Source organism: Portunus trituberculatus, chromosome 41, assembly GCF_017591435.1.
Source record: "Portunus trituberculatus isolate SZX2019 chromosome 41, ASM1759143v1, whole genome shotgun sequence".
Lineage (NCBI taxonomy): Eukaryota > Metazoa > Arthropoda > Malacostraca > Decapoda > Portunidae > Portunus > Portunus trituberculatus.
In genome coordinates this window covers 185,001-211,864 of record NC_059295.1, presented here as the reverse complement: position 1 = coordinate 211,864, position 26,864 = coordinate 185,001, and the positions used below count along the sequence as shown (strand labels likewise).

Sequence of the window (26,864 nt, the reverse complement as noted above, 5' to 3'; positions counted from 1 at the left end):
CTGCATATTTTACCTTAATATTTCAGAGTATTATTTCCATACCAGCAACATATAGCAAATATATATATACTGTCTATAAATTATGAAAAGTCATTATTTTTATCTACCATTTGTATGTATGTTGTGGAATATATCTATTTATATTATTGTTTTTAACTTTAGATTCTATTTGCTTCAGATTTGAACGTGTTCTGGGCAGCTGTGGAGAAATTTTGAAGAGGAACATAGAGCAGTACAATTCTTTCATAGCTCTTACTGTGTAGATCTTAACATCCACTACGTACAGAACCTATGTATGCAATCATGTAGGCTTGTTTGTGCATAACTCTTTAGGCTCATGTATGCAACAACATTATGCCCCTGTTTAGGTGCTGAAGTATGCTACCTTGTAGAGCCTGAGAAACAATACAGAAACTTTGTTTTGGAGTGTGTACACTTAGGGTTGATGGGTAGTCTTGAGTGCACAGATTTTATATAACCTTTCACTGGTGATGTGTACTGACTCCCTTTGGTAGTTCTTTTATACCATTGGTAATAAGTACTGTAGCATGTACCACAGATACTAAGAACAATTTTCTGCCACTGGTCTCAAAAGTAGCACCTTTTACATCCTCAGATAATGGAAAAAATATTATATTTCAAATGATGTATTACTATTACCTACAGTAATGTGTGTTTACATTTCAGTGGATACAGCATTGTTACCTCTAGTATTGGCACATGAAACCAGTTGTGAGCTTAAACAACCATATATTGTATGAAAGAGCACATATTTTATTGTTACTTTCTTCAGCAAGTTTCTTATGCCATTTTGGTGGGGGAAAGTTTACAAATCCATAAGTTCTTAAATCACTGTAAATGGAAGTATTGTAACTTCTTAGGAGGATCTTTGTGATGGTACCAACCAAGGTAGATAGAGTCTCCAGCTGAGCCTCAAACAACCATCTCTTCTTGGTCATGGGGGTGTTGTAAGCTGGCAGACACAGCTGCCTGTGGCAAGTATGCAAAGAATTTATCTCTTGCTACTATGGTGAAATCATCAGTTACTTTTGGTGACTGGTGTTGTATCACTAATGCTTTGTATTACTCCTGTTCTATTGGTCATGGTTTTAGGGGCCATTTTGATAGCAAAAGAAATATGGTATATAAAGATGCAAATATTTCAATATGAATCTATATATGTAAATCATAGAATAAGGACTTGTTTTATATACAACATTTCCAGCATATTTACTTAAACTTTATGAAGACACTTTAATTTGATTTTCTTACCAACATTATGGCAGACTAAATGTCTATCAGGTTTTTTTTTTTTTTCATCATTATTAAATTGTTTTCATTATCATTTTTCATTATGAAATCAGCATCTGCCAAAGGATTTAATCTTATAGAACACATATATCTAATTTTTAAAGAATTATCCTTGAGTGTTGGGTGAAACTATTATCTATTATTCATCTGCAGTAATTACTCATGGCTTAATTCACAACATTAAAGTATACTTGGTTCAGACAGTACTTGAATGGCCTAAGCTGTAGTATGTGCTTCTTTGCAGTGGGTCTTATTTTGGCCAGTTTATGACTTTGCTCAGAATACAAGACTATTTTAATATATAGTACTTCATTGCATCTGTATTTTCTCATTCATTAAATTTCATACTCATGTCCTCTTATAGTTTTATTTTTAGTATGAAAATAGGTAGAGGAACAATATATACATACATTTGCTTATGTGATGTTGAATAGGGAGGCTGTGAAGGTCAAACTCTTACCTAAACCAAAAGAAAGCACTCATGCATATCTTATGTTTGTTATTTAAAGCACTGTATGAACAGATGTGTTGAAGCCAGTGGGAAGAAAATGTTAACCATTAAAGAGTGTGCCCTGGAGTAGAAAATGTTTTTGCATCAGTTTATTTTTAACATGGTGTATGCTTAAACAGAGATTAATTTTTCTTTTTTCTTGTTCTTATGATAGTGCTCAGTTAAAGTCATACAGATGTCTTGTTCATTAATGTATACAGAACATCTAGTATGCCTGTATATATCTAATATGTATTTCTTTTTCTGCAGTTTATCAAAGGTTTCCACTTATATTAAACATACCCAAGATGGCCAAAAGGTCTTACTTAGTAGGCATTCAGCTAATAGAGCTGCACTAAGAGAAGCACTAGAATCATAACAGCAGGACTGCAGTGTGTTTTATTATTATCCTTATTATTATTATTATTATTATTATTATTATTATTATTATTATTTATTATTATTGTTGTTGTTATTATTATTATTATTATTATTATTATTATTATTATTATTATTATTATTATTATTATTATTATTATTATTATTATTATTATTCACCATAAAAGATTTAAGAATACCATAAGGTAAATTCACTGTACAGTCTGTATCAACATTTGTACGTTCTGCTTTACAGAAAAATTAATGTATTGAAATGCAGTATTTTCTAATGGGAAATATCTAGCAAGCCTTAGAAAGCTCCTGCAGTGTGACAGATCTAAACTTTGTTGTAGTTTTGCATTGATAGTTCTTGTGTGAATGAGAATAATGAGTAGATGCAGAGTTCATCACCAACAAGTGCATGCTTGATGTAGTGGCTTCTTTTCAAGCTTTTGGATCAAGATTCCTTTCACATAACTTAGTCCCCTATAACCAGTAATAGAAGGATATTCTTAAAAAGAATGAAAGATTAGACCCATATCTTTATAATCTCTTCCTGAATGTTTATTTTAGCATCTATGATCATAAGCAGTTCAATACACTTAGTCTGTCAAGCAAGTTAGGTGCATATTTCATACCCACCACCATGATCTTCAATGCAGTTGCACTAAAAGCTTGTAACATTCAGTAACTGGTCAGAATAAGTACCTGCTATAAGAAAAACAAGACTAATGCTACACATAGAAAATATAGAATAAATTATATAAATATTTGAAGTATTCACCCAATAGATGTGATATTTAAACAGATGGTAAAAATTAAAGAATATGTTTATTTGTGAAGTACATACTTTATTTTGAGCTTCTTTTAAGTTCTTTATTATTATTATTATTATTATTATTATTATTATTATTATTATTATTATTATTATTATTATTATTATTATTGTTATAGATTAACTGTGTGAAGTATGATAGCTTCTGCAAAGTATTTCAGATACATAAAAAATGTAAAATATCATATGGGAATGTATAATATTTCTAAGTTAATTTCTCACAAGAGAAAAATTATTGTTACTGATGAAATAAATTAATGACAATTGTGTGCTTTAGCTTACAGAATGTATTAGAGTTAGTGTAGCTGGAGGATGCGAGGCCCCGCTATGAGTGTACCCTCCCTGTGCCCCCTGCTGGGAAGGTGGGCATGTAGAGTAGCTTCTGCTTGTGTCCTCAGCTCCAGGAGGGAGAGGGGAGGCTAAGGACAGTTAGTGTGTGTATATGTGTGTGTGTGAAATGTGAATGTAGTGACCATGTATGAGACCTCCTATAGATAGCATATTTTATTGTATTTGTTTTCAGCTAACCTTCACACTGTGGTGCCATGATGATCAGCTCTCTCCCTCCTGGAGATCTTGAGGCTGATGTGATTTTGAGGATGTAGGTATGCAGACTCCTTGTCTCAACTAGGATATTGGATATATAATGTTCACATAACTTGGATTACTGCACATACTTTTATTCTGATTATCACATTTCACACTGCAATATATCTATATATCCTTTTTTTTTTCATGTATTGTTATCTTGCTGTTTTTAGGAGTATTTTGTAAAGTAATAGCCATAGCTGAAAATTAACATTTCCCTCTTTCTAAACATTCCTTCCATTAATTTTTAAACCATGATCTTTGTACCTTCTGTCTCCTTTTCACATGTATTCATGTTGTCCATTCTTCCACCTCCCCCTCTTGCTCTCTCTCTCTCTCTCTCTCTCTCTCTCTCTCTCTCTCTCTCTCTCTCTCTCTCTCTCTCTCTCTCTCTCTCTCTCTCTCTCTCTCTCTCTCTCTCTCTCTCTCTCTCTCTCTCTCTCTCTCTCTCTCATCAAAACTGTTTTCATTTGTGAAATTTAAGTTTTTTTCAAATTTACAGAGAGGAAGGTGATTTTGATCCTAATTCTATAGGAAAGGAGATTATTGTTGCACAACCAAAAAAATTATACAATATATTGTTTGTAGTTGGAGCAGTCACTTAATACAAGCATCAGGCATGAAAATAGATCTTGATTATTAAAATTATACAATATTAAAGAAACTATGTGTGTGTGTGTGTGTGTGTGTGTGTGTGTGTTTTGTCAAATTCCCATGGCCTCCCCTCCCTGACGCAGACCTTTAGATGCCCCTTTCCTCCTGGCTGCTCCTGGTGAGTGGCTGGGTCTTCTGCAGCCAGTCAGTACATGTGCAAGTTTTTATGGGATAAACTGCAGATCACTCATTTCTTTAAGGTGTGTATTTGCAATGTAAAAATTCCAACAACTTCACTCTATTTTTTCTTTTGATTCATCACTAGTGTTTGGAATGTTTGTCTGTGAATTAGTGGTGAGGTGCATGCAGGTGGTGTGGCCTGTCATGGTGCGCAGTCAGGTGTCCCTGGAGCTTTGTCAGCACTCATTGTACAGCAGGGTTCAGTGTGCACAGTGCCTCTTGTCTCACAGATCAAAGGATATTGCACATTGAAATTTTTAGTATTTTTGTCATGATGTTGGATATGAAATATTTAAAATAATCCCAAATAGTTTCCAAAGAATATACCTTATGAAGAAAGTTTATATTCTAGAAAATATTTATAAAAAGTTGGGTGGGGTATCCCTTGCTTTCACTAATTTCAGATAACATGAAAGCTTAATTCTCAGCTTGTCAAGAAATCTTGTCCTAGTAGAAGGAAATACTAATGAACTTTATTTCTGATCTTTGCTAATAAATGTTTGTACTATATTGTACAAATAATGTTTTTGGCTCTTGTACTTTAAGTACATTGTAACTGGTTATCAAGCAAAAATTACATGTGTTAATTTGTGGTGTTGTGATGGGTGAATGTCTTGTATATACTACACAGGTTTTGTGAATCTAGAGAAAGCTCATTTTTTTGTATGGAATTTTTTTATGTACTTTATTTATTTAGCTGTCATTATTACTTTACAGAAATTTTTTTAATTCCAGAAGTCATGTTTGTTTCTGAAGATGGAATATAAGTTATATGGTTTATTATAATAATTATTATTATTATTATTATTATAAAATATCATTGTAATAATCAGTTTAATGTTATATTATTTTACTTTTTATATGAAGAAATTGCTTTTTTGATCCTCACACAAAGTACACATTCAATAATTTGTTTACCAAACAAAAGTATGTTGCAGGCTGTTGAATGTACATTATTATTTTTTTATTATTTTTTTTTTTTAAGTATAGTTCATCAGGTTAAGTAACACATAGATATTTAAGAATCACATTTTGGTAACAATTACATATATAATGCCTGCTTATAGGCATATAGAAGAGGAATGGTATTGGATTGTAGTTTATACCTTTCAGATCAGCAATTTTGAGTGAAGAGTGTTATGCAATTGCCTCATATATATATATATATATATATATATATATATATATATATATATATATATATATATATATATATATATATATATATATATATAATACACATATATATAAACACACACACACACACACTTAGTGCCAAAAGTACCAGTAATTTGTTTTCAGCACCACAAATTATCATAAAATAAAAAAAATAAATAAAAAAAATTTGCAAGTGCATAGGTTATTTTCTTCTCTGTAGGCTTTTGTGTCATAATTTATGCTGCCAAATAAAGTTTGAGAAATTGTGAATGGTTTTTATCTATCATTTAAGGTCAATTTTTTTAAAGCAGGATTAATTCCATCTTAGAATGCAGCAAAGCAAATTGGCCGGGGAGAAGAGGCTTTGTGCTCTGGATACAGCTTCTTGACTCAACTGCTAATTCCCGACGTCGGATATGTTGGGTTGCCATTGATCGCTGGCTGTTTTAATACACGACTCTGTATACAGCCAGCCAGCTCGCAAGACACACATTGTAAAATTCATATCATAATAAATCTTGAGGTATTGAGTCTTTGAACTGCAAACCATTAATTCCAAGTGTTTATCCTAACATTATCCATATGATCTGGTAATACACACTACAAAACTGTTATTATAAGCTTAATACAGTCGCGGTTTCAATGCTCGCATTTTTTACTAGTCTCAACTACATATTTGGTGTGAAACATTTTTTCATATAGTTCAACAGAGAGCGCTGTTTCTCCTCTAAATATTACAAAGGAATACATTCTGTAATAATCTTGGTAGAGCAACATTTTTGCGGCCTAAGGCATATCAAACCGAAAAGACTAACTGAACTCGGGAACACCGAGTCCTCTCAAAACACCAAAACAACCCCGCGGCCCGCGGTCGTTTGGAAGCTCGTGTGGAGTAGGGTGACCAGACGTCCCCGATTTCAGTGACCTGTCCCCGGTTTTCTGTAACTGAAAGATCACTTGATGCGTAAAAAAAAAAAAAAAAAAACTACTACTTTTGATTGATAATTATGTCCTTTTATAATTACTCTTTTAGAATGTCAAGAATAAGGAGGCCTTATTTTTTTTATATAGTTTCCGTGAAGACGGTGAAGTGTATAGCGGACACATTTTAATAGCTAATGGGTGTTCATGATCTCAGATATTTCATCAGGTACAGATTTTTTTTTTCTTTGCAACTTGGGTAAATAAGGCGAGAGAAACTTTTGATTGCTGGTTTAGAAATGGTACGAATAGTGTCCCCGTTTTAGTTTTTCCAGTGCAAAAACACTACATGTTTTACCTCCTGAACTGAAAATGTCCCCGGAATTTGTCTCAGAAATTTGGTCACCCTAGTGTGGAGTGTTCTTAGAGCTGGAATAGAATGCCGGTTTATACATGTGCTGTAGTTGACTGCAATTCTATATCAAAAAAGAAAAACCAAGGCGTGAAAGGATGGACTGTGTTTCCCAGGAAGAAAGACGCGGCTCGAAGATTATGGGAGACACGATGTAAACGAGGCCCGACGTGGAGAGCTACCAAGGACCATGCTATCTACTCAAAGCACTTCATAGATTGGTGCAAAGGACCGTCAGCATCGCATCCAGACCCTGAACTGTTTGCCCATAACCGGTGGGGAGCAGGTAGAAACCTGCTTGATGTTGTTTACATACGGAACAGACAATCTTTCACTGAAGTCATACAAGGATTTTGCACCAAAACATCGTGTTTATTTGATATTCGTCACATTTTCTGGATTTGATTGCTAATTAATTAACTTGAACCAATGAAATGTGGTTGCTTACTGAAAATAATGTAATTCACTCAAGGTGATGAATTGTCCCAAAACTGAGACCATGAACCAAACATTTTTGACTCGTTTTGCCATATTACGTTCTCTGTGCTTGGTGAAGCTGATTAGAGATGTTCGTAATAATTTATTACTTAGTTTGATAGTACATATATGACGTAAACTTTTTTTTCCAGCATACCGAGTTGAATGTGTTAAATTAAGTTATCTGGCGAATCTGGCAGCTTTTCAGCACTTTCCGACGTCGGGAATTCCTAACTGCTGAATGATTTGATGCGCCTAAAATATAAACATTCCCATGTCAGAATAAAATATATTTTGAATTGTATGCCATGAATGGCAAACATCCAAAATACAGTAATACCGAAGTTTTGAATCTGTAAATAAATAAATAGAGCAAGAAATAGGCCTACAAAACTTCGTGGGCTTTGAAAAGCGCGGGAACTAGTGACACGTCGGGTGCACTGTATGGTCCGGGTTCTGAGCTGAGTGGTACCAAGCTGGGCCATTTTCTACGCTATCTCTCTCTCTCTCTCTCTCTCTCTCTCTCTCTCTCTCTCTCTCTCTCTCTCTCTCTATATATATATATATATATATATATATATATATATATATATATATATATATATATATATATATATATGTGTGTGTGTGTGTGTGTGTGTGTGTGTGTGTGTGTGTGTGTGTGTGTGTGTGTGTGTGTTTCTGCGTATCCTACATGATACGAGTCTTCTGTACAGATGTTTTGTACATATTTATGTATGATAGAACTTTATCTGTGTGTGTGTGTGTGTGTGTGTGTGTGTGTGTGTGTGTGTGTCATAAATCCTCTGTACAGATGTTTTGTACGTATTGGGTATGTTTGATTGAGCTGTGTGTGTGTGTGTGTGTGTGTGTGTGTGTGTGTGTGTGTGATGAATCCTCTGTACAGATGTTTTGTACGTATTGGGGTATGTTTGATTGAGCTGTGTGTGTGTGTGTGTGTGTGTGTGTGTGTGTGTGTGTCATGAATCCTCTGTACAGATGTTTTGTACGTATTTGTTTGATTGAGCTTTGTGTGTGTGTGTGTGTATGTGTGTGTGTGTGTGTGTGTGTGTGTGTGTGTGTGTTTCACTGTTTGATCTGCTACAGTCTCTGACGAGACAGCCAGACGTTACCCTACGGAACGAGCTCAGAGCTCATTATTTCCGATCTTCGGATAGGCCTGAGACCAGGCACACACCACACACCAGGACAACAAGGTCACAACTCCTCGATTTACATCCCGTACCTACTCACTGCTAGGTGAACAGGGGCTACACGTGAAAGGAGACACACCCAAATATCTCCACCCGGCCGGGGAATCGAACCCCGGTCATCTATCTGGCTTGTGAAGCCATCGTCTAACCACTGAGCTACCGGGCCGTGTGTGTGTGTGTGTGTGTGTGTGTGTGTTTCTGTGTGTCTTGCATGACACAAGTCCTCTGTACAATACCACAGCTCAAAATGCTACTAGGATTGTTGCCCCTATGCCGTAAGAAGCTGATATAATAACAATAATCTCTTGATTGAGATAGAAGTAATAAACTATAGCATAATTTGGTCTCCCTTATAAAGTTTTCTGCGTTTTCTATGATACTCAAGGTTGGATTCTACCCGACGAGTCAAGAGGAGTTGCCAGGTGTCTCTTACTTTTCCGTAAAAACTCAAGTGAGGCCCTTGTTATAGTATCTGGAGCCCTCATGATAGCAACATTAAGTGGGGAGGAGTCATAAGCAGGTCTGAAGGGAAATGCGCCACGAAAATTCAAAACATTCCCCGCGAAAATTCATGATTATATAAGCGATCGCCGCGTCACAGTACTCGAGAGGCTTGATTATATAAGCGATCGCCGTAGTTTAAGGGTTAAAGGAATGCACGTGTGTATCATAGAGAGGTAACAGAGAAACTGAATAACTCACTGAAGTTAGAGATGGCAGTAGACGTCTGCTGAAACGATTATTACTCCCAGTAAAGTCTTATAGGACGTGTTCAGTGGGCACTGTAAACTTATGAGTATTATTAAATGGAACTCTAAAGGCGGGTTCACACGTTGCAAAAGTCTTGTTCAGTCGATTCGCGACTTTATTTACGTTGTGACGTCACGGAGTAAGCTTTGAAAATGTGGTCTCCAGATGTAGAGAAGATGTAAGAGTTGGTGAAGGAAAAAGAACACATCTGGAACCCCAGAAAAGAATTATACAGTAAAAAAAAAAAAAAAAACTTGCGCAAATTGTGGTTCGACGAAATAGTTGCCACTCTCCAAGAACTGTTTCCCTGAATGCAGGGTATTGTTGGAGGTGAGGATTGAAGACTTATCAGGATTTCATTTGATCGCAATTGTGCATTAAGCCCAAACTAGGCCTTGTTCACACAGGGCGGTTTGCACCGCGGAATTGGAAACGCGCGGTAGCATTTTCAATGATTGCCTATGGAATAATTCACACACAGCGGTTTGGAAACGCGGCGGTTTCCAAACCGTGGAAACCGCCGCGGTTTGCCAGCGTGTCGAGATACACACAAACATATTACATCGTTCACACAGGCTGATGCACCGCGCTGTTTGAGAGCACTGACCGACATTATTGGCTGTATACCTGCCAATGAAAGAATAGGATGTGTGTTACTACAACAATCTTGGGTTCTGCCCGTGATAAGTCACGTAATACTATTCAATGATTGCAGTACCGCTGTCTGCTGAGGAATGGAGAGGGATCAGTTTGACACTTATTTATTAATCAGAGAAATTGGAAAACGCCCATTGACATTTTTGACACTGACAGAAATCCTACATACTATGTATGTGTGCTACGGAAAGAGCATATATAAAGTGAGTGACCCTTTTTTTTTTTTTTTTTCTTGCTCTGTATTTTCACTTCAAGAAATGAATATTTTATTTGTATCCAAATTCCTGGCAACTGGATCTTTATATGTCACCTTTTTTTCTTTTTGGTTTTATATATGAATATTTTTTTTAATAAAAATTTAAATAAAGGACTCATCTTAATGTTATGACAAGTTTGTGTTGTGGCTAGATGGAATCTCTCATCCTAGTGTTGTTTGAAGATACATCCTCTTGTTTAGTTCTAGCAAGTTGTCAAATGATTTCACCGACATTCAAAAATGATTGAAAGACTTTTTGTCATGCTGTCTCAGGGAAGGATTCAGGGTGATAAACATGCAGTGGTAAGTCTGTCATGTAGAATTGGATGAACCCAATGTTGCCTTTGCCTCTGCTTGGGCCGTTTCAAGCGGCGATGGAACAACCAAACACACTACTTCCTCCACATTCATCCTGACACTGTATGATATGCCATCCAAAAAAATAAAATAAAATAAATAAATAAATAAATAAATAAATAAGAAAAAAAAAAAAAAAGGGGAGGTCAACCGCCGCGGTTACGCCGCGGCGTAAAACGCCTAGTGTGTGTTCTGTAGTCGTCTAGTCCTGTAGAAGGTTCTTGGGAGTGATAGAGGCGCCAGGAAAACACAAGAGTAACGGAAGTCCGGTATATTTCCACAAAATACAGGAGGTGGATAAACAGCGTGTCTCTCCCCTAGCGAAGCGCGGGAAGCCTTACTGTGCTGCCTGGTGTAGGGTGATGCCAGGCTGCACGTTGTCGTACAGACACTAGCTAATGAATAACCCACACCTCTCTCCCCCCTTGGAGCTCATAGCAAGGTCTTGAGCTTCATGCTGGCGTGTTCTGGCGTTGACGTAGTCGCTCCGAATGTAGAGTGCCTAGAGGAGCCTGGGATGCTGCATTGTCAGCAGCAGGTGCTGGGTCTCCGTCTCCGGGTGGCACCGGGCGTAGGTGAATCCTGTTGCGTCAGATGGTGCAGCTACTGGGGAGGTAGATGTCATACTGGCGCGGCCTTGGTTGTGCCTCCACTGTCTCTGTCTGGTACCATCTCTTCGACACCGGGTCCTGGATGCATACGCGTTGCTGAAGGGGCAGGACTGGAAGCTGACGGGCCCAAGTATTGTACCGAAACTGGACAGCAAGGTCTCGCTGGGTGGCACGTTGATCACACTCTTCGGCGTTTGGCTGCCATTCTGGCCGAAAGGAGTTCAGGTGGGCAGGGACACAAGTGCGGAGAGAGTGGTCAAACAGAATCTGTGCCGGAGAACGTCCAGAGAGGTTAGGGGTATTGCTTATCTCCAACAGTATTTGGTCGAAGTCTTCAGTCCTGATGTTGCCTGACGGTGCCACCTTGAGGATAAGGTGCTTCAAACACTTGACAGCGGCTTCTGCGTGACCGTTTGATTGGGGATGATGAGGTGAAGTAATGACGTGTTGGACCTTCTAGCATAGTAGGAAGTCCGGGAACGCCTTAGCAGCAAACTGTGGATCTTCGTCGATGCGTAGACGGACTGGAGCACCGTGGTCACTGAAGAAATTGCTGAAGTGGTCTATCATGGTGGCAGTAGTAGTGTTTCTGCTACACGGGTAGACAGCAGGCCAGCCAGACAGGCAGTCAACTATGACAAGGAAAGATTTCCTTGCCACTTGAAAATAGTCAGCCAAGATGGACTCATAAGGTCGTGTCAGCTTGTCATCATTCCTGTACACTGTTGACTGGGAAGGAGCGTCTGGCAGGCGTCACAGGCACGAACAACATTGGTGATGTCCTCGTTGATCCCGGGCCAAAACATTGTTTGCTGAGCTCGGCGCTTGGTGTCCTCAGCTCTGCAATGGCTATCATGCAGGCGTCGCAACACTAACTTGCGGGACGCTACTGGTACTACGATGCGTGGACCGTAAAGGACCAGATCGCCATCACAGTACAGCTCATCGCGTATCTTCCAGTAGTCGAGTAGAGTGGTGTGTAGGTCATAACGATGACTGGGAAACCCGTTGCGTACACAGTGCAGGAGTCTGATGTAGGTCTCATCGGTGCATGCCGCTCGCTGGAGTTCCTCGAGTTGGACATCTGTTGTGGCTGGCTGTGAGTCATCAGGTGAGGCGAGGGAATGTATCGCTCGCACAGCGACAGCCTCATGAGCTGAGACGTCAACTAACATGTTGGCTTCATCTGTAGGGCTGCTGACAGGGTGGCGGGACAAGGCATCGGGAATACAGAGTTGCTTGCCGGCACGCCAACGAGCAGTGAAGATGAATGGTGACAGTTTTTCTTTCAGCCGTTGTAGCCTTGGATTTTCAACTGCATCCAATGTATAGCTGTTAAGTATGGAGATGAGTGGGCGGTGGTCTGTAACATGTTCAAATGTCTGTAGTCCTTTGAGATAATATCCACACTTAAACATCGCCCAAACTGTGGCTGACATTTCCAGTTCAATTGTGGCGTAACGTGTTTCCGTGTCTGTCAGGAAACGGGAGCTGCACTGTACCAGCCGGAGGTGGCCTTCTCCATAATCTTGTAGCAGGGTGTAGCCAATGCCATAGAGTCAGGACGCGTCCGTTTGAAGGATGGTGGGTAACTGCGGGTCAAACATGGCCAATACTGGAGGACTGGCCAGTGCCTTCTTCACCTGTTGGAATGCAGTGTCGTGGTCCACGGTCTATGTAAAGGCTCGCCTGGGACTCATGAGTAGGCGTAGTGGCTGTGCTGTTGTCGAAGTTTCAGAGGAGAACTCTGTCAACTGGTTGGCCAATCCTATGAAAGATCTCAAGTCATTGATGTTGGCTGGTGTGGGGAACTCTGCGATGGCCCTTACTTTTTCAGGGTCTGCAGCTATCCCGTCTGTAGACAGCACAAATCTACAGAACGTAACTGCAGGTCTTGCAAGGGCAAATTTCTTCGCGTTCAGGGTGATTCCACTGGCCCGACATCGTGCGAGAACCTCGTTGACGTGAGACAGGTGTGGCAGGAGTTCCTCGTCGTATAGGAGAACGTCGTCCACGACCTTGACGCAGTTTGTGATCCCCTGAAGAGCTGCATCTCCTCTGTGGCAGAAATCATCGCCAGTCGCAGCGAATCCCATAGAGCTCCATAGGTACTTGTAGCGACAGTAGGGCGTTATGAAGGTCATCAAGTGTTGGTCTTCCTTAGCAAGCTCTAGCTGCCAGTACCCGTGAAGAGCATCAACGGTAGTGAAGTACTTGGTACCTGGCTTGACACTCCTGATGGCACTGAAAGGCATGGGAGATGGGTGGGCGGGCCGTGAGACTTGACTGTTCAGTTTTGAGAGGTCTGTGGTAATGCGTACTCCTCCCTTGGATTTGGGCACTGTGACAAGTGGGTGGCACCACTGTGAGGGAGCATCACCAGCTGGAGCAATGATTCCTTGAGCCTCCATGCTGTGTAGTTCCTGCTTGACGTCATCTTGGTATGCCAGAGGATCTGCCGTGGGGTATGTATAGCGAACGGCTGAGCATCATCCCGCAAGTGGATGCGCATCGGGGCCCCACCATGGGCCGGAGCGGCATCGTCTGCAGATCCTCTTTCTTGACGAGCACGTCAGCATACTCTTCCAAGAAGTATGACCTGGCCTGTTCAGTAGTGTTACTGTTGAAAGGCAGGTGTGGCAGGAAAGCATGGGGAACGGAGACGTCATCGCCTGCTGTGATCTCCAGTACTCTGTTGGTTTCGTCAACAGTCTCGGTGTCTCCATTTCTCACAGCGGCGTGTGTCACCTGTGCAATAGGGGCAGGAACCGCTCAGGGATGAGGGCTAGGTCCCTGCATGCCCTGTAAGACAGCAAAGGGACAGGTATGTCTGGATACACATCAATCCACTCCTCAATGCTGTGTCCTTTGACCGTCATCTTCACCTGTACAGAACCGATGACAGGCTGCATGGGTGATCCATCAGCGCTGTACGTTGGCCTCTGTGGAGATGAGTGGAGGTCAGCAAGTGTCAGGCCAATGTCGTTAAGGTGGTCTGCTCCAATGATGGTTGTGTCAGCGCCGTGTCCGGCAACAAGGTAAGTACACCTGTCCCTTGACATGACTAATCTCGACGACTACAAACGGAGAAGTCTCAGATGGGGTGTGTGTTGTCCATAATATGGCGAACACTGGTGTTCTTGTTCCTTCAGATGCATTCCTGGTGACTTGTTACACTTGGCGAGGGCCGAGGAGGATGCTGCAGGTTTGGATGAGCGACAACACCTGTCAAAATGACCTTGTTTTCCACAGCATTTGCATGTAGCGTTGATGGCAGGGCACCGTGGCATCCGTACTCGATGGCCCTTTTACCACAGTTGCTACAGATAGTTTGAGCTGCTGAGCATTCTCCTTTAGCATGTGGGCGTCCGCAGCTGTCACATGCGTCTGAGGAAGGTTGAGTCGGTGCAGAGGCGTGCTGCCTTGCCTTCTTGTCCTTCTTGTACCTTGACACAGCACAGAGGGCTTGTGCAGGAGAAGTGATGGCGTTGGCTGTGCGTCTGGCGGCCTCAAATGCGTAGCAGTGTTGCACAACTTTATCAAGTGAGTGTGTAGGGATGATGCCAATGAGTTCCTGCACTAACTCCTGGTCAATCACTCCCATGAGTATCACTTGTTTCATCTGCATTTCTTCGCAGTCCGTGTTGCCCCCTTTACACACATCCACAGCCTCTACTAGATTCTTGACTCTCACAAAGAACTCATTAAACTGCTCTCCAACACTCTGACGGCAGCTGAACAGTTCTCGTCGCCGTAAGGCTTCATTGGTCTGAGCCTTGAAGTAATGATCAAGCGTTGTCAGCAGGTCTTCCATTGATGTTGAGTCGTCTTGAGGAATCTGAAGGCGATAATGAAGGGTGTGTAGCACTTCGGGGCTCAGGCAGGCTCTAAGTTGAATGTGACATTTACTTAGGGGCAAGGTATTCAGGTTCATCATCACTGCGTAGTCGCGCCATCGTCTGCTCCATTTTCGATATGCCTGGTAAGGAACGTCAAGCTGTAGAGGAGGAGGCGGTGAGATGACAGCTTTGACGTGTGAGTGAGGTGGCCGGGGTGGCGGGGGTAGATGCGGAGAGGAGGGCGGGGAGGGTGAGGGGCTGGAGGACGCCACTCCCAGCTCAACTGTAGACACTGCGGTGCTCATACCCTTACTGAAGGTAGAGAGAAGGGTAGCAAATTCGTCCTGTCTGATAGCTGCTTCCTGTTTGTGCAGTTCCTGTTCCTCCTGCCGTCGTTTCTCTTCCTCCTCCCATCGTTTCTCATCCTCCTGCTGTCGTTTCTCATCCCTATCTTCCATGTACTGCATGCAAGATGGGTCGGGGATCCATGGGTCGTGTGGTCTGCCGACCACACGAGGTGCCAACTCAGTAGACACCACACCTGGGAACCCTCAGAAGCCCGTGGGCTTCTGTCAAAGAGGGGAGGCATGCTGCCATCACGGCTGGGTAGCTGCTCACTGATACCCCAAGGACATGAAGTGTTGTGTCTAATGGCACCGAAAAGGCAGGGACTGCTAGCGTATTTGCTGGCGCTGGTTGTTCTCCTTTGTGGATGGGGTGTGGTAGCACTGCTGTTGCGGTTGCAGGCGCCACGAATAGACCAGTGGTCGGGAATGAGGAAGGGCCCTGGAAGATAGGAGGAAGATTAGTAACATGGTTTAGTGGGAAACCTGTAGTCACCCACACGGCCATCTGCCCACCCCAGAACACCCTTACTGGCAGCAGAAGGGATGAAATACCTTGGTTGGGAAGGAGAGTGGATATTGATGTCAGCAAAGACTCAATCAGTCGCTTCCTGGTCGAACAGACAGTGGGACAGGGGTGCCTCCCTCACTGTGCCTCACCTGGCTAACTCCGACACGGACAGAACAGTGGAATGTAGGCCCGACAATGAGCCTCTGTAAAAGCCCACTCAGCTGGGGACAGGGCTGCCAACATCGAGTAAGCCGACCCTTTCACCACTGTCAAGAGAGCTGTTAAAGCGCCTCTGTGAAAACAGATAAAATCAGAGGAGATGGGCTGGAGGTATGCTAAACTTAAGGCAGTATGCTGAAGCATGACATTCCCTGCGTCCTGCACACACCCCCCTCCCAGGGGCTGAGGACACTACAGAGTGACCTCATCCGCAGAAACGAAGGGTGGGGGAGGCGATCTTATTAATTTTTAGAGTGGGGGGATATTTACCCAGTAGCCCACCTGCTGCCCAGTGTAGGGCGTTGACACTCCATGAACGGACACATTTGCTTATCTCAGTTCCTGTCGGGGAAAATTCTCGAGGCCCTCAGTGACCGGGTTCTCGGTATTGCAATTGGTGATACTTTGGAGAAGGTGGAGGCAAGGCCTTGTTTGGCCATGACTACCGCCGACAGAAGCCTTGGCTCGTGCTAATGAAACAGGTGGGGAGAGACAGGGTTCTGGCTTGACTGTTACAGACTGTCCTGAAGGCCCTCAGGATCGATGCGTGATGGGAGGATGACGAGGAAGGACACAAGAACCTTCCTCCGGAGAGAAGCTGCTTTGGGATGGTCCTTGGCTCACTCAAGAAGAGCGGTAGTGTCAAGTGTTCCTATGGGAACCAGACGTCCTGAGAAAAGGTCACCAACGAGGAATTCCTCAGCCAGTTAAGGAACAAGAGCCCCTCCGTGTTTAAGTGGTGTTCTGCATGAGGGCCCCCATGGCGTCCATTACTCTGGTAGTGGAAACTCTGGTAGAAGTTGGGGGAGGTGCGGAGAGGGGGCAGAGCTTGAAAGTGCTTTAGAGCCCTCTGCATCGTTCGGGCAATGGGCAGCAGTAGGAAGCGGGTGGATGGAGGGACAAGAAAGAGGAGGAAGACGCCAAAAGTACCCTCACGCCCATTCAGAACCACCTCGCTCCCGTCACACACAGGAAGCACGCTCTACCTGTGGCTACAGCCACTGCATGGCACAGGGCAAGACAAGAACTCCACAGTAGGTTGAGAGGTGAGGGATAAAAGAGGAGAGGGAGGATGCTGCCAGCGCCCAAATCATCCCTCCAAAAAGTTCCTTGCCCAACCCACGCGCCGCCTAGCACAAAGAACACCTCACAGCTGCCGCGGGAAGCGGATAAAGAAGAAAAAAAAAAAGGGCACCTACCTCAGTTTCTGAGAAGGCTGGACTGCCAAGAGGTCTGGGAGGTGTGAAAAGGGCAGGGCTGAGGATGGTGCTCAATAGGAAAGAGAAGAGGTAACTTTACACTCCCTCGCGGATGAGGACGTTGCAAGGCGTCCTTATCCGCAGGAGCTGCTGAGCGACCTCGTCCGCGGGAGAAGCTGAGCGACCTCGTCCGCAGACGCCGCTGAGTGACCCATCCGCGAGACCTACTGAGCAACCTCTTTGGAACTATAAAACCCAACAGACACTTACGCACAACCATAAAGGAGCGGGGTGATGGTGGCGGGTGACACAGACAAACGTCAATGCACACCGCTGCCCTGCCCCCGCTCCTATACATAAAAAAAACACCGATAGAAAGAGCGGGAGGCCTTTCTCCAACGAAAGCTGGAAAGAACACCGACAGGGACAACTAAAGAGGACATGAAGGACTGCCAAGGGCAAGCTACCTGGAACAAGACTCATCAGAGAAAAAACAGATGAACAACAGGAGGCCCACTCAGCTGGAAACAGGGCTGCCAACATCGAGTAAGCCGACCCTTTCACCACTGTCAAGAGAGCTGTTAAAGCGCCTCTGTGAAAACAGATAAAATCAGAGGAGATGGGCTGGAGGTATGCTAAACTTAAGGCAGTATGCTGAAGCATGACATTCCCTGCGTCCTGCACACACCTCCCTCCCAGGGGCTGAGGACACTACAGAGTGACCTCATCCGCAGAAACGAAGGGTGGGGGAGGCGATCTTATCATGCCAAATCTATTCTCCAACTTACTAAAAACTCTTTCATCAATAGAAAATGTCAAAGTCTTTCCAATTCTAACTCCTCTCGAGATTTCTGGCATCTAGCCAATAATATCTCTAACAACTTTACTTCTTCGTCTTTCCCTCCTTTACTTCATCCAGATGGCTCTACAGCTGTCTCTTCTTTTCTAAAGCTGAACTCTTCGCTCAAACCTTTGCTACCAACTCAACTTTGGATGATTCTGGGCATATTCCTCCTACTCCTCCACCCTCTGACTACTTCATCCCTAAAATTAAAATTCTTTATAAAGACGTTTTCCTGGCCCTCTCTGGCCTTGATTCTCGGAAGGCTTACGGTCCGGATGGAGTCCCTCCTGTTGTTCTCAAAACTGTGCTTCCGAACTCGCTCACTGCCTGGTCAAACTCTTTCATCTGTGTCTCTCTACTTCTATTTATCCTTCTTGCTGGAAGTTTGCTCACATTCAACCTGTCCCTAAAAAGGTGACCACTCCAATCCTTCTAACTACCGCCCTATAGCTTTGATTTCCTGCCTTTCTAAAGCCTTTGAGTCTATCCTTAATAGGAAGATAATGAGGCATCTATCAGCTCACAACCTTCTCTCTGATTGCCAGTATGGTTTCCGTAAAGGCAGATCTACTGGTGATCTTCTTACTTTCCTAACTGAATCTTGGTCATCCTCTTTTAGGGACTTCGGTGAAACCTTTGCTGTCGGCCTTGACATATCGAAAGCCTTCGATAGAGTCTGGCACAAATCTTTAATTTCTAAACTACCCTCCTACGGATTCTATCCTTCTCTCTGTACCTTCATCTCCAGTTTCCTTTCCGATCGTTCTATTGCTGCTGTAGTAGACGGTCACTGTTCTTCCCTAAAACTATCAACAGTGGTGTTCCACAGGGTTCTGTCCTATCACCCACTCTCTTTCTATTATTCATCAATGATCTCCTAAATCTGACTCAATGCCCTATCCACTCCTATGCTGATGATACCACCCTGCATTATTCAACAGCGTTCAACAGACGCCCAACCCAACAACAATTAAATGACTCAAGGCGAGATGCTATAGGACGCCTAACTTCTGATCTTTCACTTGTTTCTGATTGGGGCAGAGAAAACCTGGTTTTGTTCAATGCCTCAAAACTCAATTTCTACAACTATCTACTCGACATAACCTTCCAGACAACTATCCTCTCTTCTTCAATAACACTCAACTTCCCTCTCCTCTACATTAAACACACTCGGTCTATCCTTCACTAAAAATCTAAACTGGAAATTTCACATCTCTACTCTTGCTAAATCAGCTTCCAAGAAGTTAGGTGTCCTATGGCGTCTTCGTCCATTTTCTCTCCCTCCCAGCTGCTTGCTCTGTACAAGGGCCTTATCCGCCCGTGTATGGAGTATGGCTCTCATGTCTGGGGATCCACACACAGCTTTACTAAACAAGGTGGAATCTAAAGCTTTTCGTCTTATCAACTCTTCTCCTCTAACTGACTGTCTTGATTCTTTAAGTCACCGCCGCAATGTTGCATCTTTATCTGTCTTCTACCGCTGTTTTCATGCTGTCTGCTCTTCTGAACTTGCTAACTGCATGCCTTCCCCCTCCTGCGGCCTCGCTGCACAAGACTCTCTACTTCTTCTCATCCCTATTCTGTCCATCTTCCTAATGCAAGAGTTAACCAGTATCTTCACTCCTTCATTCCCTACACTGGTAAACTCTGGAACTCTCTACCTGTGTCTGTATTTCCACCTGCCTATGACTTAAACTCTTTCAAAAGAGGAGTGTCAAGACACCTCTTACGTTAACTGGACCCTCCTTTTAGATTTTTTTGTTTTTTCTCTTTCTACTTTCCTCTTAACAGGGCCTGGCAACCAGCGGGATTTTTTTTTTCCAACACTTTGTTTGCCCTTGGCCAGTGCCCTTGTAATGTAAAAAAAAAAAAAAAAAAAAAAAAAAAAAAAAAAAAAATTTACCCAGTAGCCCACCTGCTGAGAAGAGGTAACTTTACACTCCCTCGCGGATGAGGACGTTGCAAGGCGTCCTTATCCGCAGGAGCTGCTGAGCGACCTCGTCCGCGGGAGAAGCTGAGCGACCTCGTCCGCAGACGCCGCTGAGTGACCCATCCGCGAGACCTACTGAGCAACCTCTTTGGAACTATAAAACCCAACAGACACTTACGCACAACCATAAAGGAGCGGGGTGATGGTGGCGGGTGACACAGACAAACGTCAATGCACACCGCTGCCCTGCCCCCGCTCCTATACATAAAAAAAACACCGATAGAAAGAGCGGGAGGCCTTTCTCCAACGAAAGCTGGAAAGAACACCGACAGGGACAACTAAAGAGGACATGAAGGACTGCCAAGGGCAAGCTACCTGGAACAAGACTCATCAGAGAAAAAACAGATGAACAACAGGAGGCCTGGGAAACACATCAGGAGACGCTTATTTTGGATAGATAAGTGGAGGAGCAGACGGCTATCCTGACATGAGGAGAAGTTGCGGAGAATGGGGTAACGAGTAGTCTGCTCTGCATATGCCTGGATCTCCACAGGGCCATAGTTTTTTTTTTTTATTTCTTATGATTTAAGCGGAATTTCTTCCCAAGCCACGTTCTTCCTTATCAGGGCTTGCCCTAGAACGTGGTAGGAAGGAATACTGTAGCATTAAACTGTGCAGGTTTTGTTCAGCCGATATATATATATATATATATATATATATATATATATATATATATATATATATATATATATATATATATATATATATATATATATATATATATATATATATATATATATATATAAGTTGTGGCCTATAGCGCCTGTAGGCATACTTGACTCGATTTGGGAAGCGCTGTTAAGCTTCCGCCCATTAGTGGCGCAGGCAATTTTATTTTATTTATAGTGGTACCCATATTAGGGCCCATATCACCACCCAAGCGCATCTTTGATGTAACCACCTAGAACCTGGGTATCTTGGTGACAATTAGGTAACTTTAAATCACTCGACAAATGGCATAGCTTTAAAGAGGTATGTGGTGGGATTCGAACCTACGTGTGGACGTCTGCCTGATCCCACACTTACCACCTTATCCACTACGCCACCGTCTCTCTCTCTCTCTCTCTCTCTCTCTCTCTCTCTCTCTCTCTCTCTCTGCATATATATATATATATATATATATATATATATATATATATATATATATATATATATATATATATATATATATATATATATATATATATATATATATATATATATATATATATATATATATATATATATATATATATATATATATATATATATATATATATATATATATATATATATATATATATATATATATATATATATATATATATATATATATATATATATATATATATATATATATATATATATATATATATATATATATATATATATATATATATATATATATATATATATATATATATATATATATATATATATATATATATATATATATATATATATATATATATATATATATATATATATATATATATATATATATATATATATATATATATATATATATATATATATATATATATATATATATATATATATATATATATATATATATATATATATATATATATATATATATATATGAGACTCAATACTCGAACATCTTAATAGTTGAACTTTTCAATACTTGAACGCAAAAGTTTGATTTGATACTCGAAAAAATACCAGATAGTCAGACGTCCACACACGTGGTTGTAAACAAAGGCTCCTTGGCTTCTCCATTCCCACCTTCTGCCAGTTCTGCTGCTGCTGTTTTCTTTACAATAACATTCTCGTGCGTTCTGTTTCTAGCTTTTCACTTATAAACTTACTTAACACCAAAGGCTTTCAGGAGTGAAAATATCTGGTAATCGAACGGCCGCATACATGGTTGTTTAAAGTTCTACCCACTCTGTCCTTGCCATCGTCGTTGTTCCGTTCTGATACTGGTATTTCCGGTAAAAATGTCAATATTCCGGTATGCCGGTTACCGGTGCACACCATTAGTCCTGCCGCAGTGTTGAGAAAAACAACATTCTTCTGCGTTCCGTCGGTAATTTTTCATTTAGAAACTTACAATGGCACCAAAGAGGCTTATTAGTGGTAAAAATAAGGAATCTAGTGAAAGTGCAAGTGTTAGTGAGCCACACCCTCCACTAGTGGATTCACAGGAATCACACCAGACGTTTTCATGGATAGTATCTCGTCCTTCGACGACCTCCCTCCTCCTCCCCACCCTTCTCCCCTCCTCTTCTACGTCATCCATCACCAACCTTCACTTACGATATGCACAAATTTAAATTATAAAAGAAAAATACATTGAAATTTTCATAAACTTGAGGTTTTGCTAAGAGTAGAACGAATTACCTGATTTATAGATATCGATAGTCGAACTTTTTGATACTCAAACAGCCGTTTGGAACGAATTAAGTTCGAGTATTGAGTCTCAGTATATATATATATATATATATATATATATATATATATATATATATATATATATATATATATATATATATATATATATATATGACGATATAACGTGTTATAAAGATGAAGAAATTGTGAGTGGTAAAGAATATGTTTTGAGACATGACTGTCTTATCTTAGCGCCCCAGCTTAAGTGTTACTCATCTATTTCACCCTTGCAATAACACTGAAGAATATTATAAATTATTTGAACTGCATCGTATATTGTTTTGGAGGAAGTTGCAATAATTTTCTACTACTACCTTTTCCATTTTCATGTTAAATCTGACCAACAGTCTTACCTTCAAAATCTAAGCCAGATTTTTCAGCAATATTTTTCCACGATATAACTCTCCACAATACTCTTCCCGCATTTTTCGCCAACCATTACACATCTGACACTTCTGTTTCTCCCTATTAATAAAGTACCTCAGCTAGTGTGTAGGGGTTTTCTCTTGTTTGTAGATAAAAGTGAAATAAATATGAGAAATTTGTGTACACTACATAACCTCACATCATTTCTCCGAAAGCTCCCTTTGTTGCCCTCAAACCAGTATTATAGCAACAATGTTGGATAAAAGCTAAGTATATCGTCAGATACATATATAGGTACATAAGCCTAATATTCATACTCAATTCTTTACCAACAGGCTCACGCTACATTCAAAGTTATATAACAATTTGATATGAATGTCTGAAGTTACATCGGTTGCCACAAAATCGAAAATCTTATCTCCTCTTCACATGCAACGTTCCAAGAGGAAGAGGCGCAACCGTCACTGGCATGATAGCATCATATACCATAATAGCGCGCGGCATCATCCAAAAACGGCCGCCCAGAGGAAATTGCCAATGTCACCTGTGCATCACAAAAGAGCTCTTTACGATCCTATAATAGACGCTTTAAGGAGGCGAGAGGAGAGAAGTCACAGAGTCCTGTGAGGTTCAAGAATTATTACATAAAAATGAATGGAATTGATTCGACAATCAAATATTACCTTCCGCGGGGAGGGGGTTTGGAGCGTTGGTGTACTACCGGTGTACTACCGGCTGTGCGAGGCCGGAGAGCGCAGAAACGTCATCAAACCCCGTTGATAGACCTTTCTTTCCGCCTGGGCCGCCATCCAAAGGCATTAGGGCATACTTTACCCCTCCTTCTAGAGGTGGTAAATCTATACACACACGCTATAGTGAATTTTTTCGTCAAGTTAGGGGCCGCCGTGGTACAATAGATCCGTGCGTGCTTTGGGATCCGAGGGGTCTCCAAGCGCACGGGTTCGAATCCTGTCTACGGTCTGAGTGTAGGTTGGGCTTCCTCACTCGGGGCAACGGTTTCCTAGCGGGTGGGCTTTGAAATAGGAGGTACCCTTAATAAGTATCCCCTTTAGCCCATAAATTCCCGTGAAAAGCCCACATGGTATAAGAAAAAAAAAAAAAGTGACCGTTACGTGTAAGATACATACTGCGACTTGGTTGGGCCTTGGAGCGGGACCCATGTGCACGCGCAGTGATGCCAACATATTAGCTCTGCATAACGTCCTCTTTTCAACGGCGCTTATTCGGTTCGCCCCTTTGTATGGTATCTGCCCGGAATCATGTGAAATATCTTCTACAACTTACCAGACGCTGCTTTATTTATAGAAAATGTTATAACTTTTCGAGATCCAGCTCTCCTCGAGGTTTTTGTCATTTGACCCAAATCATCTACAGTAACTTTACTTCTTTATCTTCCTCCCCCTTTATTTAATTTTGATGGCACTACTGCGGCACTGCCATCTTATCTGTTTCTGAAGCTCATTTCTTCTCTTATACCTTTGCTAAAAACTCTACCTTGCATGATTCTAAAATCTTGGAAGGCTTGTGGATGGGGTCTCTCCTACTGTTCTCATAAACTGTGCCTCCGTGCTTGCATCTTGCCTGATCAAGCTCTATCAACTATGTCTATCGACTCCCACTTTTCCTTCTTGCTGGAAGTTTCTTTACATTCAACCTGTTCTTGAAAAAGAAAGGTGACCGTTCTAATTACCCAAACTACCATCCTATTATTTTAATCTCCTACTTGTCTAAAGTTTTTCGATCTATTCTCAATAGGAAGATTCTTTAAACATGTATCACTTCACAATCTTCTATCTGATGGCCAGTATAGCTTCCGTCTATACTGATGATCTTTCTGGTTCTCGTTAGTGAGTGTTTATCATCCTCTTTTAGAGATTTTGATGAAACTTTTGCTATTCTTTTAGGCATATCAAAAGCTCTTAATAGAGTCTAGCACAAAGCTTTGATTTTTAACCTATTCTATCCTTCTCTCAACAGCTTCACCTCAAGTTTCTTTTCTGACTGTTTTATTGCTGCTGTGATATAGACGGCCAGTGTTCTTCTGAATCTATTAAGAATGGTGTTCCTCAGGGTTCTGTCCTGTCACCCACTCTCTTCATATTATTCGTCAATAATCTTCTAAACCAAACTTTTTGTCCTACATTCCTATGTTGATGATACCACCCTACACTTTTCTACGTCTTTTCATGTATAGAAGACCAACTCTTCAGGAAGTCAACAGATCACGCAATGACTACACAGAACGCCCGACTTCTGATTTATCTAAAATTCCTGTTTGGAGCAGAGAAAACTGGTATTTTTCAGTGCCTTAAAAGCAAGCTCAATTTCTCCTGTGAACTCGATATAACTTTCCAGACAACTATCTCCCTCTTTTACACTTAATATCCTCAGTCTGTCCTTTATATTTATAATCTAAACTGGAAACTCCGCATATCTTCTCTAGCTAAAACAACTATGAAATTAAGCGCTCTGAGTCGTCTCCGCCAGTTTTTATCACCACCCCAACTGCTAACTCTGTACAGGGGCCTTATCTGCCTATGTATTGAGTATTCTTCACATGTATGGGGGGTTCCACTCAAATTATTTCATTAGATAGAGTGGCATCAAAAGCTTTTATCGTCTCATCAATTCCTTTCCTCTGACTGACTGTCTTCAGCCTCTTTCTCACCTTACCAATGTTGCATTTCTTGCTATCTTCTACCGTTATTTTCATTCCAACTACTCTTCTGATCTTGTTAAGTGCAAGATCAGAAGAGCAAGATTTTCTTCTTTCACTCCTACTGTCATTCATTCATCCCTTTTTCTGGTAAACTGTTTAACTACTTACTTGTTTCTGTATTCTCATCTTCCTATGACTTGAATTTATCTACGAGGAAAATTTCAAGATATGTATCCCATTCTTTTGGCTAACTCTCTCGAACCTGCTTGGGGGAGTAGGGTCTCAATGGGCATTTTTCTTTAATCTTTTTGTTGCCCTTGGCCTGATTTCTCCTCTTACATAAAAAAAAAAAAAACTGCAAATACACCACATCACCCTACTCCATATGCCGTCGTCACCACCGTGTCATCCCATCATGCAACCCCCATCTTGCTATTCGTACCATGTCAAGACTACCGTGTCATCCCTACCATGCCACATCCACAGTGCCAATCCCATGCCTTTCATACTGTGCCATGCACTTCCCCAGTGCCAACATCGTAATATTTTTACGGTGCCACTTCCTCAGTGTCGACCTTAATTACATACTTATCATGGCAAACCATCACACCTCCGCCGTACCATTCATACAATGCCAGCCAAAAGTGCCAACGCTACAGCACTCCCCAGCTGTGCTACACCCGCCGCGCCGTTATTGAATGCATTGGATTGACTAGAGTATACCACGCACCAAACAACATCAAGCTATCTATATGTGTCACTCATACTATATCACCTCTTTTTGTTATTTATTTTGCTATCTCCCTCTCCCCCTCACATATCTGCTGCTCCCTGCCTTTTCCGTCACACCTTAGCGCGCGCGCGCGAGAGAGAGAGAGAGAGAGAGAGAGAGAGAGAGTGTGTATGTGTGGAAGTGGAGAAAACTTTGCAGTATTATCTTTCCATTAGGTGATATATTGGTGGACGCGTTGTTAATGTCAGTGATGAGCAAACTGCAACGTCTTACCTAAGTTACTCTTTTACTGAGCATTTTTTGGATTTGGGTTTCACAATATACTTATCACAATATGTCTATCGCCATCATTTAAATGCATCTCTACACTCACTCCACGTCATAGAGAATAGTCTGTTTAGGAGTCAGCGTTGCCTACAGACAGAACAGCACGCCTGGCAAGATATGGCAATATTAGTCTACCTGTATCGCCATTCGGCAGTCTCCTTGAAGT

At 41.6% G+C, this 26,864-nt stretch overlaps 2 protein-coding genes across 10 annotated transcripts in view; one reads left to right on the top strand and one right to left on the bottom strand.

The window, feature by feature from the left end:
• LOC123517154 (cAMP-dependent protein kinase type I regulatory subunit-like) overlaps positions 1 to 5,864 on the top strand; it is a 240,909-nt gene extending 235,045 nt beyond the window's left edge. For all 9 annotated transcript variants that reach the window (XM_045277122.1, XM_045277123.1, XM_045277128.1 and 6 more), the window contains one exon: positions 179 to 5,864. In XM_045277122.1, coding sequence (XP_045133057.1) covers positions 179 to 263 — 85 coding nt within the window. In that variant the 3' untranslated portion in view covers positions 264 to 5,864. The remainder of the gene's footprint in view (positions 1 to 178) is intronic.
• Positions 5,865 to 11,947: 6,083 nt separating this feature from the next.
• LOC123517147 lies at positions 11,948 to 12,667 on the bottom strand. The gene has a single exon (XM_045277098.1). The coding sequence runs from the start codon at positions 12,665 to 12,667 to the stop codon at positions 11,948 to 11,950; it is 720 nt and encodes a 239-aa protein (XP_045133033.1).
• Positions 12,668 to 26,864: the final 14,197 nt, after the last annotated feature.